The following is a 17,422-nucleotide window of genomic DNA, read 5'->3' as shown; positions in this document are numbered from 1 at the left end:
CAAGAAAATGTGGGGGGACCTTGTGTAAAAAAACAGGTACTAGTAGTATGTCATGTCCTCCTCGAGACGCGCACAGGCAGGCAGGCAAAACAGGCGGCCGCACCCCGTTCACTTCCTTCTTTCTGGCTGCTGCAGCCGTACCAACGCACACACGCACCGCACCTCCTCCAGCGCGCGGGCACCGGACTAGTAGGAGGAGTAGCCTTCGAATTTTGAAATTTGAACCCTCAACCATTTGGAGGGAAGCTGGAAAGGAAAGGAATCCATCCCATCCACGAGTCAATTCAAGGTTTGACCACACTCTTTCCGTTCCCCTCCCAAAGGCGTATTTTCCCTCGATACGTCTCCTTTCTTCCCCACCACCACCAGACCAGAGACAGGGGGAGAGATGGTGTGGCTGCAGTACACCGCCACCCGCTCCCAGCGCGCCGCCACCGCCTGCTTCTTCCTCACCGGCGTCGCCCTCATCCTCGCCGCCGCCCGCCTCTCCTACGCCAACATCGAGCCCCAGCGCGCCAAGGCCGCCGACCGACGCCGTGTCCTCGAGGACTTCATCCGCCGCAAGCGCAACCACGCCCTGGACCTGGAGGATCCCCCTCCTAAACCCTAGCTCCACCTGCCTCCTCCTTCTTCCTTCATCCCAGGTTCCCCGTCAGATTCCTCACTCTGCTGCTCTAATCTAATCTTGTACCATGTGGATTGGATGCAACTCCACCTAGACCTAGCAAGGAATAAATAGCATAGGGATTTCTATTTTACTTACTCACTCACTGCTGTATGCATCACTCTTTTGCCTAAATTACATCAATAATATTAATATATCGATTGGTTTATTCATTCAGTGGTGATTATTCCTGCAATTCACTTCTTACGTCCATCAAACGTTTGTTACTCTTACTAACTTTTATTTTCATTAATTTCTTCCGCGAATGCCGTCTCTAATTCTTGCAATCCAACCTTTCCTACTCACAATTACAACAGCATGCGAATGAATCTCGATCAAGGGATCCTACCACTGTTTTCTACTTCATGTACTATTCATTCCATTTTTTGTTTTCCCCCTTTAATTTCTTTACCTCTCCTTCAGCCTTGTCAATTGCAATTCAGGTATTGCCAATCTAATGGACAAAATTACCCCCAAGGAGTTTGTCATAACCACATCTACTTCTTTTAACTCCACTAAACCCATTGGGACACCTCTGGGTTTGCTACCAATGCTACTCATCATGCTGCCTATATGTGATATCTCATCACTGCTAATCAACAACTGAACTGACAAGATTATCTGCCTACATATGTCAAGAATTACTGCAACTTGATAAGAATATTTTTGTACAACTAGGAACCCTTATGCCTGTATAATCTCCACCTATGCTACTGATTTCCCTCACTGCTGTATGACTCACTACATTTCCTAAATGTCATCATAATACATTATTTGATTCATCGGCTGTTTCCCAATTCACATGCATCGCACATTTTCGATTGGGCTATCTTCTTTTGTTTTCGTACTTGATAGAACCATGCTCCTGTTTTCAGTCTTACAATCTGCGTATCTCTCCTCCACCTGTCAGTTTATTTTGCAAATCTCACAATCTGCGTATCCCTCCTCCAGCTGTCAGTTTTTTTTCAATGCAACCATTTTTTCCAAAGGATAGGAAACAAATAATCAAGAGAACCTACTTTTGTCTTCTATTCTTTCTGAAGCTTGATTTTATTTTTTTTCCTTTACTTAGCTTCCCTTCAATGGTTCAACCTGAGTTGTTGTCAATTGCACTTCAGGCATGATTCCGGGACATAACCCAGAGTATCTACTAGTTCTTTCAAGTCCACTAGAGCTCTTGGCAGAGCTTTTGGTTTATAACATCATCATACTATATGTGCTATCATCAGTACATTCAACAACTTAGAAATGAGAAGATTATCTGGAAACATATATCAGAGTCATTGCTTAATGTTGCATCTTGATAAAAAAAATGTTGGCAGCACTAGGGGCCATTATTCTTGATATTCAGTAACCCTCGGGTAAACAGCCATGTTTCCAGGGCTGAAGGCTGGATAGGCCATCTTTTTTAGCTATTTTCATTTCCTTCCTCATATTGCATTCTGATGTTTCAAGCTGTTATGAACTTACGACCCATGCTGCATCCACTTTTTTCTGCATGCATTATGTCAGCTATTTTCTAGTTCAAGCATACATGCTCAAAAATTTTTATATTCAGAACATGTTATTCACATTTTCTAATCTTTTCTTTTTTGTTGTGTAATTGATGATCTATGCTATGTAGACATACTATACATGATGAAACTAATGGCAATCCGGTTGTCAGTAGTCAGTATGTAGAGGCAATGATTTTTTAGAAGTGGATGTGGCCTCATATGACAGGCATCAAGTCATTGGGACAAAGCGGTAAGGTGATTCTTTTCTTGCTGAAATTCTTCAATGTCAAATGAACAACAACAAAAAGCAATGGCATGATTTCTGAGGGACATATGATTGCTGGGGTTTATTCTATGACCATGTTAGTCCAATCTGCCAAAAAAAAAAAACAGCCACTATTGCACACAGATAGTTACTGTAAATTCCCCTTTCTTTTTGCCCGGTCGGCCTGTAAAATCCTATTTCCTTTTCCTCTTTTTAAATTTTAAATTAGTAAATGATCTTAGTTTCACCCACTATACAATTATGCCTGCCAATTTTCACTTATGGCTTGATTCCTCACTGCTAGCAGTTCTGTCTCTCTTGTGACTACACAGGTTCATCATGGTGATTTGTTGGAGTATTCTTCAATAAGGATCGTGAATGTTTACAGTGCAGAAAAATATGTGTTGGAATGTTGATGAAATCAAATAATAGACCAATTTTTTTGGTGGAGATTCTTCTGTCTCAAATTCTCAATGTTGAGATAGTTTGCCTCAGCAAGGTCAGTTATCAATTTTGTGCAAACTATGGCCGTACTCCTGCAACCAAAATTCTTGTCTCTTGCAATGTAATATCTGATCACATGGAATGCATTGCCTGTAGGCCGTAGGGGCGGTTTCTTTTCCTGCTCTGTGTTGGTTGCAATGTGCATGCAAGGATTGGTCATCAATTTGGGAACACCTCAATTCTGACATGTACCAATTTAGTACCATTCATGGTGGAGCCATTCAGGTGAATGATCCAGTTATCCAGGCAAGTACTATTATGCATCTAGCATTGACCTTAGTTTTTTTTTTCTATTCAGTATAATCACTCGTCATGTTTGGAACCATTTGGTTGTATTTGTCAATGAAGTTTGAATATACAGGGTAGTTTGTGGGTAGTTCTTGCTGTGTTTTCTTTCCACACTAGTGTCGCCCGTTTGGTAACATAACTTTAAACACTTAATTGTGTACTTGGTCTAAACAAAACACATAGAGCTGGTAACCATAGTGGGATTTGATGATTTACCGCTGTATTTTTCTGAGGACTACCCTCGTACAGTAGAAACTAGTGTAGAAAGTAGAAAGACAAGGAACTCTACTGTATACAATCACTCCCAGATTGACCTGCAACCCACACAGGACGTTCACTATGCAAAAGACCACGTGGACGTCAATACTATTTGAGGGGGCCCATAACTATATATAGGCCTGCCCCCCATATCTCCGCATATTTTGGATCGCTTGTTTATTCGGGCTGGGCCATATGTAGTACTGGCCCAATTCAATTTAGTAACAAACAATTAATTGTACCGGTCCCAGTTACCCCGAGCACAAATCAGATAATCTCTGGTCAAATTAGGTGTCAAACTGATACAATCGTTCAGGTCTATGAATTATATATAGTGAGGATGAGGATTTATATGTATGTAAAAAACCAAATATTTTTAGTCTTGGCTCCCTTCTTTTTAGGATATACGGATCATATCATATACTACCAGGAGAATCTTCACCTGATTCTAACAGCAACCAGAAATAATAAAAAAAATAGAGCCCAGATTAATTAAGGACGGACAGCCGAAAAGGGGGATTGCCCACAAATGTTGCAATTAGATACTCCATAGTATATTAAGTAGCTGATTATATTAAGCCATAGCCCGCCCACTTCAACCACCGTGACTGCATGTAGTAGGATAACTAAAAGCTTTATACGGAGTACATATTGATCTGTTCATGTGCCTTTGCTACTGATTAGAGAAAATCTGGCATGCAAGTCTGGTTGCCACTGATGTTTGATACTACCTGTGAGCTCTGCAACTGCAAGAGTCTGCAGAGCTGAAATCAATTTAATTAAGCGCACTGATTACAATCAATCTTTGTTGATAAATCAAAGCCTGGACACATCAAGATCTATCGGCTGCATTTTCTCTCTCAAAAAAAAAAAAGATCTATCGGCTGCATCGCACAGTCCATGCGCTTGTCTCTAGCTAGCGGAAGCAGGGAAAGTCTTGTCTATCTTTTTTCTGGAGTAGTTGAGACTTTGAGAGAGAGAAGCCCTGTTGGCGCAGTGCCTGTTTTGCTGCTTGGCGTAGTGGTTGTTTTTGTTGCTTTGCAGAGTGATCGACGATGGCCCTGCCAGCCGTATTAGTATGAGGCCCAGTTTAGTTCTAAAAACTTTTTTCTCAAAAACATCACATTGAATCTTTGTATACATGTATGTATTATTAAATATAGATAAAAACAAAAACTAATTACACAGTTAGGGGGGAAATCACGAAACGAATCTTTTGAGCCTAATTAATCCATAATTAGCCATAAGTGCTACAGTAACCCACATGTGCTAATGACGGTTTAATTAGCCTCAAAAGATTCGTCTCGCGGTTTCTAGGCGAGTTATCAAATTAGTTTTTTCATTCGTGTCCGAAAACTCCTTCCGACATCCGGTCAAACATTCGATGTAACATCCAAAAATTTTCTTTTCCCCAACTAAACAGGGCCTGAGTTAGCTACTACTCCCTGCTCCTTATTGTAAGTTATTTTGTTTCTCTTATAAGTCGAACCTTTTCAAGTTTATGTAAATTTGTAAAAAAGTATAAAAAGAAAAAAAAACTTAGGACAAATGTAAAATGACATATAATACGGTATTATGGAAAGAGTAAGATTTAATATATTGGTTAAGCTATTTCTACCGGGGGGGGGGGGGTATCGATAGGACCAAAATTTCGGATATTTGGTCCAAATTATTTGAAATTTGAAAAAAATTGGTCAAATTTGAATAATTTTATCTAAATTCACAACAAAATGGAAAGAACCAAAATTTTTGGGTGAAATAGTTTCCTATCGGGGAAGTCTGAATGTCTGATAGACCCAAAGTTTCCCTCCGGAAATTTTGAACCCTGTGTAAGAAAACATGGTGAGCGGACCGGTATACGATATGTATATCGATGGATGATAAGACGGTCGGACGATGGCGTGTGGTGCACTGGTAGGTAAGGAAGGAAGGTACGTGCAGTTGCCGCGGCTGAGCTAGGCATGAAACTCACATGCATTGCATATTTGCATGGTCCCTCCCATCCCATGTATAGTATGTACTCGTACAGCACAGGTAGAGATCGATGATGGACGGACCGACTGGTGGCCAGCCAGGCAGACCCAGTCGCTGCTGCTTGTCCGCCTGTAAATTCAGTTATTAGGGCCATCCATGCATTTGCTTTATTGCATCCCCACACCGTACCGCCTTGTGCCGGCCCCCACACCCAGCCCCGGCCCTTATGATTAATTTTCTACTATTACCACATATTTCTTGTCTGATAGAAAAACAAATTAAGAGTTGGATGTAACATATCCTAGCGTCTAGATTTATTGTATTTGAATATGTCACGTCTAATCGCGGGTTTGTTTTTACGGGATGGAGGAAGTATTATATTCCTTTCATTCCAAAATAAAAATAACATTTTATACTATGTTTGTAGGGAGTATTCCCTCCGTTCAAAAAAACCTCAAACCCTAGTATCCCAATAAATTTTTAAGAAATTGAACAAAAGACCATAATACCATTAGTTAGTGAAAATTGTATTAGTTGATGGGTACGTGAGCGGTATTGAAGTAATAAGATTTTTTTTATTTGCGGATTGGTGGTAGGTAAGAAGGTAGGAGCTGGTTTATCTTAGAACAAACTTCAAACTCTAGCAGTTGATTTATTTTGAAATGGATAGAGTAATTTGGTAGCTTCATCATGTCCCATCAATCAGGGCACTGATTCCATCCATGCAAACTAAACATGCAAATTACTGTAAAATAAAACTTACTCCGTGCAAAATGTAGGATGGAAATGATTAGAGAAAGGGTGTGATTGGTTGAGAAGAGAAAGTAGATGAAAGAGAATGGTTGTGATTGGTTGAGAGGAAGTAGGTGGAGAAATATTTTTATTTTGAGATAAGGTATTGTGTTAGAAATAGCTATCAACCGTATTCTAGGATTAAGCCAAACGTCCTATTTGTAAACGAAAAATATTTTGTGAATAAAACTTTTATATACGTGTTCTTAGCGATCTAAAAGTAAAGGCTAAAAAATAAACTACGATGAAAAAAAAACCCTAAAATCAACTCTAAATTTAAGGTTGAAAATTTAAATTTTGGCTGATAAGCATAAGCATAAGCGAAAAGATGAGACCGTGTATTTTGGAATGGAGGTAGTACATGCATGTAGAGTGGGTTAGGGATCCGAGGTTCAAAATTGTGCATCAGTAGTTGGTACTGGCGTACAATACTGCTAGAAAAAAAACAGTAGAAGCTTCTGGCGGTTACAGTTGTACCCAAAAAAACCTTCTCTAAATCTAGTTTTTGTCCTTTTCATATTCTTAGAAGTTAACTATCAACCGCTACTTCTCAGAATCTTGAGCTCATTCATACAAGTCCTAAGTAGTCACATACTATATACTGTATATGTCTATCCGCTCTGAAATATTATCTTCTTCCCAAAAAGTGCATTACTGACTATGCATTACTCTCTTTGTTTTACGAGGGTGCTAGTTGTGATCTTAGGAAATGGGCAAGAAAGCTTACGGGGACTAAAATTATGAAAGAGCCCCATGTGTGCTTATAGGGATTTAATTATATTATTCATTTCCTTTTTTTCACACAGTTTAATTTCCTGCAAGGTGGAAGACTGGAAGCTACTGTAGTGATCAGCACACATTCCTGAAATTAAGTTCTATTCCCCGCTTAATTTTACAGCTATCCCCTAATCTTTCAGTATTATAGTAATAGATGATGAATGAATAATATAGTTTCCTTTCTAGTTTAGTACTCTACATGCTTCCAATTATTGATTGGATTAGATAGCCAATGTATAGCTAGCTTAATAAAAATTAATTCAGCAGTATCGCAAGAGACGAGAGATAAATAAAAAGGTTAGGAAGAGGCTGATTTGTCATTTGGTGAGTAATATATAATTGCTCATAGCCTTTTTCAGTATGTAGCTAGGTTTTACTTATATTTCTTTTTCCACGTGGTAGTACGAATTGTGGATAGGATCAGATGCACGGTGGGCAGAGGCCATTGGTCCAAGTAGGATCACATCAGGTGGGATTTCCGGTGGGCCCCAGATCTATAGCATATACTCCCTCCGTCCCAAAATAAGTGCAGTTTTGCATTATTCACGTTCAACGTTTGACCGTTCGTCTTATTTGAAATTTTTTTATGATTAATATTTTTATTGCTATTAGATGATAAAACATGAATAATACTTTATGTGTGACTAAATATATTTAAATTTTTCATAAATTTTTCAAATAAGACGGACGGTTAAACGTTGGGTACGGATATTCACGGCTGCACTTATTTTGAGACGGAAGTAGTATGAATGAATAGGTTGACAATTGCCCTAGATAGCTCCTCTAATTCTTCCACGCAATGAGTATACTATTATAATTAGTGTGTATAAGCGTATCGTGTCGTAATCATGTCTTGCGGTTGTTTTACGTACTTACGAAAATGATAATCTCTGTATGGTATTCATTCTCTTTTGCAATTACCCGAGCAAGAGCAGAAGTTGAGAGGCTTGTCGATCTAGCCAGCGTGTTGTTGATTTCAGTTCCATTAATTCACTGAAATGTATATATGTGCGATATATCCTGCTATATAAAAATTGCCAGGTAAACCTACCTTGTCCAATGTAAACGTGTGTGAGCTTGTTGTAGTGGTGAGGTTCAGGTAGGCATGCATGTTTTTGTTTTGGATATGTTTTACTCATAAATCTATTACATATGGATGGCGGGAGTACAGTGTGGTTCATGAGCAGTGTTGTATGCTTGGTTGTGCATAAAAATTGATGTACAACAACACCACAAGGCTGAGACTGACTAGTCGGTTTCAAAAAAAGGTGAAGCTAGACACTTGGCATCCGTCGTTTGGATTGGATTGGAAATCTACAACATGTCGTCCCGCATTGCCAGGTCACTTAATTACGGACGTCACCCAATCACAATCACAATCACAATCCCAACCCAAACCCAACGGGACGAAGGATTGAATCCAATCCATGGGCCCACCAGACCCGACACGGAGGGCCCACGCCACATAGGCTTCAGTTGCATCCCTTCATCTCTCTCTAAATTTACCCGAGTGGAGTCGAGACCTGGTTGGATTGGTACGGACGGATAGGGACTGGATTTTTTACATTTTGGTCCTTTTAAAAAACTTATTTCGCAAATAGATCTCTAGAAAAACTTATCCCCAAAATGGTCCTTTTTGGGGCGCCAGAGTAGCTGGCGCCGTCGTCCAACAGGACGGCGCCAGCCTCTCTGGCACCGTCCCCCTGCTGACGTGGCGGGGCGATGCTGAGGTGGCTAGGGGGAGTGCGCCAGAGTGGCTGGCGCCCTCCCTCCCCCCGAAATTTTTTTTGTTTTATTTGTTTGATATTTTTTTCACGCTTAGGGACACATAAGAACCAACCATAGAAAAATTGAACTCAAATGGACGTAATATGTGACCTATAGAATTTTTCCTCTCCTCTCCTCTCTCTCCGAACTAGTGCAAAGGAGAGATGTGCAAATTTTTTATTTTTATTTTATTTTTTTGATATTTTTTTCACACTTAGGAACTCATAGGAACCAACCATGTAAAAAATAAACTCAAACGGACGAAATATATGGCATGTGGAATTTTCCAAAGCTCTACCGAAAAACTTCTCTCCTCGAAAACACAATCTTGCAAGCGAAATTTGGAGGTTTTAATATTGCCAGACCCGGCAAAGCGGGGGAGAATCGGATGTAACTTTTTCTGTAGATGTCTGTGCATATATTATTTGCCTGATTCCGAGTCCGTATGAGAAAGTTACGCCTATTTTAATAGATGACATATTTTGTCCGTTTCGGTAGAGTTTTGGAAAATTCTACAAGTCACATATTTTGTCCGTTTGAGTTTATTTTTTATACGGTTGGTTCCTATATTCTTCTAAGTGTGAAAAAATATCAAAAAAATAAAATAAAAATAAAAAAATTGCATCTCTATGTACTGTTTAACTTATATGTCATTTCATGTGGTTATATTTTGAATTAGATTAAGTAATTTCATATAGTGGTAGAGTGCATTATGTTTAACATCCTGATCAAAGGGTTTTACTAATGGAATTATGGTCTAATTTTAGTGAAGGTGCAAAGTATACTAAGTGGTATGCTAGCTATTTTCAGACTTAGCTAAGTGGTAGTTCGAGTTTAAATTTTTTTTTTGTGGTTGGTTGTATCGTGATCCTGAGTGTGAAAAAAAATCCGAAAAAATAAAATAAAAATGACACCGTTGCAACTCCATACAGAGAAACAGGAATGGAGGCGGCGGCGCCAGCCATGCTGGCACCCTCCTCCCTGGGGCGGCGCCAGCATGGCTAGCGCCCTCCTCCTGCCACTTCGGTTCGCGTGCGCCACGGTGGCAGGAGGACGGTCCCGTTGATGACGGCGCCAGCCACTCTGGTGCCCCTAAAAGGACCATTTCTAGGATAAGTTTTTTTAGGGGTCTATTTGTGAAATAAGTTTTTTAAAAGAACCAAAATGTAAAAAATCCCGCGGATAGGGATGCCTCACCCACCCTGCATTGCATTTGCACCCGGCACCCCTCTACGGTTGGTTTCCGTTGTGCCTTCAGCTTGTTTTGTTGCCAACACACCTTCCTTCAATCTATCCTGTGAAAAAAAATTGGTTCAAGGCACGTAAAAGAACACTCTAAGAGATTGAGGTTAGCCATATACCAACCAAGGAAAAAAAACATACCCTAACAGACTATATATATCCAAATGCATTGGACAGTTTTTTTTTTTGATTGGCCAAATTTGAGCATCCTCCCCTAGTCATCTCTTCCAAAGTTAAAAAAAAGGAGAGACTGAATGGTTGATATATATGTAGGGCTAGTTCACTTTGTTAGCACTTTCAATCTTATCATATTTTGGCACATTTTAGTGTTATCAAAACTTGGTTGTGTTGGATGTTTAACCTACTAAAATTTGGTAGAATGTTTAACTTGAGAGTGGAAACTTTCGGAATTACCAAAGTTTGGTAGAGTGACAATGGTAAGGATATGTTTGGTTTGTTAGCATACCAAAAATTAATAAGGTGTGAATATGGTAAGAAAATGAACAAGCTCGTAGTTCCCAATGGGATTTTATTGTTTCATTTGAATTAATGTGCAGGAGATATAGAAATGAATCTTTCATTGGCTAGTCTCTAGAAGATGCACAATAAAACAAAAATGAGTTTAGGAGAGAACGGAGATGACAGTTATCTCAAAATTACAAATTGAGTAATAAAGTTTTTTTAAAAGCCACATATTTTAGAGTATATATCCGTAGTATTATTGAGGTTATAGAAGTTGTAGTTTGATGATAAAACGATGTTAAATGTGTAATTTTTATATGATATGTCGATATATAGTAAAAAGATATGATATTAAATCTGTAGTTTTTTATGGTACATAATATTTAAATATATAGTTATGTGATAGATTGATGAAAGCATATACTAAGTAGTTTAGTGGAATTTATACTGTTAAAAACGAGGAACAAGGGTAGAAAAAGAAGGCAACCGGTGGTGGTGGCCAACGGTGGAGACAGCGTATTAGAGCCCCCATAATACTCCCCTAAAATTATAATCCATATATTTATAGTTTGTATTATAAATATAGCTAATTTATATGAGACATGTTTCAATTTTTATTGGCTATTTTGGTTTAGTCCCCGCTTTAATTTTATCCTAGCTCCGTCACGAGCGGTGGCTCAATATGGAGAGGCGCATGTGGTGAAAGTGGAGGAGGTAGGGGATAATAAGGCCCTGTTTGATTCAGCTTAGGATTATTATAATCTAGTTTATTAGGAGTAAGCTGAAACAAACAAGTAGATTATTATAATCTATAAGCCAGATTATTATAATCTGATAAGCTGCTCTAAAAGAGCTTTTTTCAGATTATTGAGTGGCTAAAGACCCACTACCCCTACATACTTGAGAAAAATTATCCACCTATGTCATCAACCGAATAGATAGCTGAGGGCATTATAGACTTTAGCCATTCAAACCCAATGATCCATGCCTTCAATAATCCAGACAAACAAACAACTCACAGCTTATTTTATGCCAGCTTATTATAATCCAGTTTATAGTAATCTGGCTTAATAATCTAGATTATAATAATCATAAGTTAAAACAAACAGGGCGTATAGTTGGATTTTATTTTTCTCCCACCCTTCCGACCATCGGCACAGTTGGGCCCACAAAGGCAACAGCTGGGCCCCACCAGGAGGGCCATAGTCATAGTGTGTAGATTGGGTTAGGTGGGCCCCTACAGCAGGCCCATGTGCCGTCCAGCCCGTGTGTCTGGCGTGGCCGTGCACCGGCTCGATCCGCTCCTCCGTCTCGTCGTTGCAGGTGCAGGTGCAGCCCAGCCGCGTCGTCTCTCTCGCCTCCTCCTCCTCCCTCCCTCAATCATTGCATTGGGCATTGGCGTCTCCTCCTCTTCTCTCCAGTGGCACTGCAACCAATCCCCCACACACCACACCACTACCCCACTTCCCCTTCCCCAACCCCCCCTCTCCGCTCCTCTCCTCTCCTCATGACGACCAGGCCAGACGGCGGCGGTGGCGGTGGCGGCGCTCCGGACAAGCAGCTCGTCCCGGCCTCCAACGCCAATGGCACCGCCCTCGCCGTTCGCAAGCCTCCCTCCAAGGACCGCCACAGCAAGGTCGACGGCCGCGGCCGCCGCATCCGCATGCCCATCATCTGCGCCGCCCGCGTCTTCCAGCTCACCCGCGAGCTCGGCCACAAGTCCGACGGCCAGACCATCGAGTGGCTCCTCCGCCAGGCCGAGCCCTCCATCATCGCCGCCACCGGCACCGGCACCACCCCGGCCTCCTTCTCCACCTCCTCCCCTTCCTCCCTCCGCTCCAACTCCACCTCCAACTCCAACGACCTCCTCCTCCCCCGCGCCGCCCCCTTCATCCTCGGCAAGCGCCTCCGTGCCGCCGACGACCACACCACTTCGCCCGCGCCCGCTCCCGACGCCACCGCCCCCACCCAGGCCTTCTGGGCGCTCCCGGCCAGGGCTGACTTCGGCCAGCTCTGGAGCTTCGCCGCCGCGCCGGAGATGATGGTCGCCGCCGCCGCCGCACCCGCCATGCCTGGGGAGGCGTCCGCCGCCAGGGTCGGCAACTACCTCCCCATGGCGCAGGGCAACCTCAACCTTCTCGCCTCCTTCTCCGGCGGCCCAGGAGGCGCCGGGGCCACGGCGGCGACCGGCCGACCCGAGGAGGAGAGCGCCCGCTGAGTTACTAGGGTTTAATTTATTTAGGGCTTAGGGTTTGCTTCCATTCCCATCCCGTCTTCTTCCTCTGGCTAGCTGCGTGTCACTTCCACTCAAAGTCAGTCGCAAGTCACGTTGCTTCGCTTGCTGCTCTTCTTTTTTTTTTTTCTCCTTCGATTTCTAGGGTTCGACCGAATTGATGATGGAGCAGGAGCAACAATTACAGTGCTCAGCAAAATTGAGCCATCAGACATGGTTGGTTTTAGTGCAAATTTCAGCCCTGTGCTCTGTGCTCTTTGCTTCTTCCCAGTTGGGTTGACATAGGAGCTTTAGCCGCTGATTAGGTTAGGTCTCTGCTTCTCTCATCCATCCATCCATCCATCCATCCATCCCCTGCTGTGCACCGTGACTCCACCACCACCATCAACAAGATGAAAAACAAACTCTTCTTCCTTTTCTTGCCTTGCCTTGCTTGCTTTGCAGTAATCAGGGGAACTGCTCTCTCGTGCGTGTGATTTCTAGTCAGTCAGTGTGGACATCTCTAAATTCATTTGTGATTTCCTTCCTCATTTCGTTGCATCGGTGTGCTATGCTGCTCCAAGAAACAAGACAAAGAAAAGAAGGCGTGCTTGCTTGCTTGCTTGTCTGCTGCACGAGTCATAGTTGGCGTCAATCACATGTACAGCTGCAAATGCTGTGCCAAGAAATGAACAAAAGAAATTTACCTGACCCAAAAGAAGGCCATGTAAGTCGTCTCACTTGTTCCTCTGTTTCTGTCTGCTTGCTGCTCTAGCTCTTTAGGCCTTTTGTCCAGAATTCTTCTTCTTCTTCTTCTTCTTGTTGCTCTTGTGTTCATCTCTGGATTGGATTAGTGCTTGGGGAGAATAATAGTAATAATAAGTAATTGTTGGTAGGCTGGTAGCTCAGCTCCTCTGTACGTATGCCATGTATGTATGTATGTATGTATGGATTGTTTCATGTGTTAAATTATCACCATGAATGATTGAGAATGAATGAATGGACAAAATAAGCAAGGAGAAACACACGGAATCAAGAATGCATCTTCCTGCTGCCTGCCTGGCTGCCTGCCTGCCTGTGACTGTTAGTTGCTATGTCTCTGTCACTCTTTTTTCCTTCTAGTAGTACCATGATATGCTTATTATTATCATTATCGTCATGCTCGCAAAAACTGCAAGTTCATCGTCAATTAGAGTCTTTGGATAGCATTGCAATGTCAATGTTGCAGTAAGCAGCAAGCACTGTGCATGTGCGCTGCGCTGGAATTAGAATAATACCGTGGGGGTGGGGGAGGGCGTCTCGGTGGCAAACCAACTTTTTTATGTGGAGGAATCCTGTCTCTGCGCCTGGTTTGGTTGGTGCCCTGTTTAATTTATCAGTGCACGATAATGAAGGCGCGCTTGCACTTAGCTTTTCTTTCTTTCTTCCTTGTCCTTTTTATTTTTGTGTGTTCAGTGGGTGTGATCCCTTTCGATCTCTCTGCCTTTCCCTTTTTTCCTCGCTCCTCTCTTTTCTACACTTCCTTTTTCATCCTGGATAACACTCAAGATGGTCAACTCTGTATCTGCTTATGCATCATCTTGTCTCTGCCCTCCCACTGTATGTGCGTTTGCTTCTGCTGCTTTAGTGCTCCTTGTGTAGTACTAGCAGTAATTCTTTTGCATTACTCAAATGATTAAGATAAAAGTGAGCTTGGATGTCAACAACATTGTTTTAGTACTACTACTCCTTTCTCTCTTTCTCTGCCTCTTTTGTTCGTGCTTGATTACATACTCAGATAGTGTGCCGTAAAGTTACCTGATCCAAAAAGCTACAGTACAGATATAAGTACATATACACCCCTTGGTAAAAAAAAAAGGATTGTACTAGTAGTAAAACAGAAGCTTGATGAAATGATGATGATGATAGGTACTGCATCGTCCAAGATCCTGTCTTGTGGCTTTAATAATTGGATAATGGTGGACAAGATGGCGCTCGTACTTCACTGCCATCTATCGTTAGCTCAGTTTGTCTGTTAAAAACTGTTCTAGTGGTAGAAATTTTTTTTTCTGTGCCCTATGGCTCAATAGCTGTGAGCAGTAATTGTTAGAGCAATGGAGATTGTTTCAACTTTCATCAAGCACTTTCCTTTGAACTGGAGTAATACTGTGGAAATCTGAAATTCAGGTGTTGGGGAAAAATGTGGCTTCAAATTGCACTTTGTTTTAGGGAATGGTATTGCGAATTTGCGATGGTTGATAAGGAATCGAATGATCTTTCGCTTTCCGTCCAATGACGGAGCCGAATTGGGGATGTTGCTTTCGTTGCTGTGCTTGCATCATTAACATGTTAAGGAGTCTATAATATCTGCAGCAGGTGTGGCCAATGAAGCCAGGCAAATACTGCTAGTTGCAGGAAAAATATAGCAGCCTGTGCATGTGCACAGCGCAAAAAAAGGATTGAATTTGACTTGGACTGTGGCAGCCTGTTGTTTCTGGACCGAACAAATGCAAGCACTGCAGCAGCAGCAGCAGCAGGTCTCTTTCTTTCAGCATACAAGGGTTTTAGAAGATGATGTGAAATGAATTGATCCCCATTTTCCTGCCTTAAATATCATTTATGTGCCTCTTTTTACTTACTACACTAAAGTAATACTACATCTTACTACTGGTGACTTGGTGAGCAATTTCTGTGACTAATGAGGGATGTGTGAAATGAATAGCAAAACTTGGACGAAAAGGGCGAGGCGAATTTCCAGCCCACCTTAACCTAACCTGCCCCATCTTTCTTCCTTTCCTTTTTGTTTCCTTGGCACTTTGGCAGGAGGCTAGGCCGGGGAGCTTCTAGCAGCTGCAGCTTCTTCTAGAATCTCCAGTAGCCAGAAGCTCCTCCAAACAGTTCAGTTTTTTATCTAGATTCTGAAAATCTGTAGTTGTAGAATCTGGGAAATGAATTAGAAGCCAGAAGCTAGGTTTCCTAGCAAGAATCTGGAAAATGAATTAGAAGCCAGAAGCTAGGTTTCCTAGCTTTTCTAGATTCTCACCAGCTAGCTTCTCAGCAGTAGCTTCTTAGAATTTTAAGCTCCCCCAAACAAGCCCCACGACCTTCTTGTTCGGATGAGCTGATGCGATCTACTACAGCAATTTCTACGCACACATAGTACATGCTATCTCCATGATAACTTTTTTCTGTACGTAAAGCAGACCTCAAGTACCATTCTTGATTCTTTCTTTGTGTCTTTGATACTACTGGAGTACACTCTGCTGCAGCAGGAGGGAGGCCAGAAAATGCGTTAAGCTTTTCAGTCTGGCCATATCCATGAGTCCATGACTGATTGATCATTGATGAATGATGTGTTGCATGTTTGCATCGCCTGCACTGCATCGTACTACCATCACTATAGGTTGTGATGATGCGTCCAGCCCAGAGAGTGGAGTACTCCTGTGTACAGTACTTTCAGTTCCATCTCTGATGACGGACGACTGCAGAGAGTGGAGACTGGAGAGCAACGAACGAATTCTTCCATGCATGGCTGCATCTGCATACTTCGCTTTAACTTCGTACTAGCATCATTCAACGCTAATACTATCACTAGCATTTAGTACTGGAGTAGTATCGAATATCGATTGCAGGCTTCACTGTTATTTTGGATAATATGAATATCACTGAATCCGATTCCTACCAGAGTTAATTACTCCATTGAACAACACTTCAATAGTTTAAAGAAAAGCATGTGTGCTTGTGATATATACCAATCGAACAACATTATTTCATCATGAATGGGCCGGCCAATATGAATGAAAGGATTGATGGATGGCGACCCGACTTGCTGTGCCTATCTTGCCTCCCAACTCCCAGCTTCACCCAATCCGAATTGGAGCATCCAACTCGCATCCTGGTGGCAGGGCAGGTCCAAAGCGTTATCTCTAGTTACTATAAATAGATGACGAAAATGAACATCGCTATCGTTTTGAAGGCCTAAAAACCATCACGTTCATCATAGGGAGAGAAGAAATATGTTTAGATTATGAGAATTTTTACTGTCCAGCAGGTACCTTGGTACCTGTCGGTATATGCAATTTGAGCCATCGATTTCGTTTGATCCAACGGGTGAGAAAGAGTTGTACCTAGTAGTACTGTCCACGTGATTTTACAGAGCATAGAGAGGTACTAAAGAAGCAAGGGTAGTTAAGTAATTTCGCGTGTATCTTCTTCATCTTCCTCCTGTCTTTTCTCTCTCCAAAAGATGCTGCATGCCTGCATCGATCGATGGCTCTCACCAGGGATGGACAGGCTAGCCGGAGTGGAGGTGGAGGGGGCCGAAGAGCCTCCGTGCATCACTTCCTCCAAGCTCGCCGGTGACATACGCCTACCACGGCCCTTCCCCTAATCTCGCTGCCGGATTCGAGCACATCGGCGACCGACGCAGGTCCTCGTCGCCTCCGCCGCCGCGTAGCAGCCTCCGACGCAGGCGCCGCCGTTCAACACCACCGGCGCCGACCACCCCTCCTGCTCCTCGTTACCTCGCCACCATGCAGACACCGCTGGCGCCCAACGCGCCGCCGTCCAACACCCCGCCGCCGACGCCCCCGGCACCACCGGCGCCGACCACCCCTCATCCCGCTCCCACCACGCCCTTGCTCTTGGTTTGGACTTGCTCAGTTGCTCTTGGAGTCTTCGTTGACACAGTCACTTAGTCAGAGAGAAGGAGCATCACGAGCTGCTTAGCGTGTGAGATTTTC

The 17,422-nt window shown here is 42.6% G+C and overlaps 1 protein-coding gene and 1 long non-coding RNA gene across 3 annotated transcripts; both read left to right on the top strand.

The window, feature by feature from the left end:
- Positions 1-608: 608 nt before the first annotated feature.
- LOC107279927 (uncharacterized) lies at positions 609-3,305 on the top strand. 2 transcript variants are annotated; one of them, XR_001542958.3, is made up of 4 exons: positions 609-644; positions 2,289-2,410; positions 2,758-2,924; positions 3,026-3,305. It is a non-coding gene; the product is annotated as an uncharacterized lncRNA (long non-coding RNA). The 2 variants fall into 2 exon arrangements; XR_001542959.3 differs by having other exon boundaries at positions 2,289-2,415.
- An 8,562-nt stretch (positions 3,306-11,867) lies between these two features.
- On the top strand, positions 11,868-13,724 carry LOC9272106 (transcription factor TCP7). Its single transcript, XM_015771991.3, has one exon. It carries the CDS (start codon positions 11,997-11,999, stop codon positions 12,705-12,707), a length of 711 nt encoding a protein of 236 aa, XP_015627477.1. The 5' UTR covers positions 11,868-11,996; the 3' UTR covers positions 12,708-13,724.
- Positions 13,725-17,422: the final 3,698 nt, after the last annotated feature.

This window comes from Oryza sativa, chromosome 2, assembly GCF_034140825.1.
Source record: "Oryza sativa Japonica Group chromosome 2, ASM3414082v1".
Taxonomy (NCBI): Eukaryota; Viridiplantae; Streptophyta; class Magnoliopsida; order Poales; family Poaceae; genus Oryza; species Oryza sativa.
Note: the sequence above shows the minus strand (reverse complement) of the source record. Positions and strands in the feature narration are given on the sequence as shown.

Coding starts and splice junctions, on each gene's coding strand:
- LOC9272106 (XM_015771991.3), top strand. CDS start 11,997: ATGACGACCAGGCCAGACGGCGGCGGTGGCGGTGGCGGCGCTCCGGAC.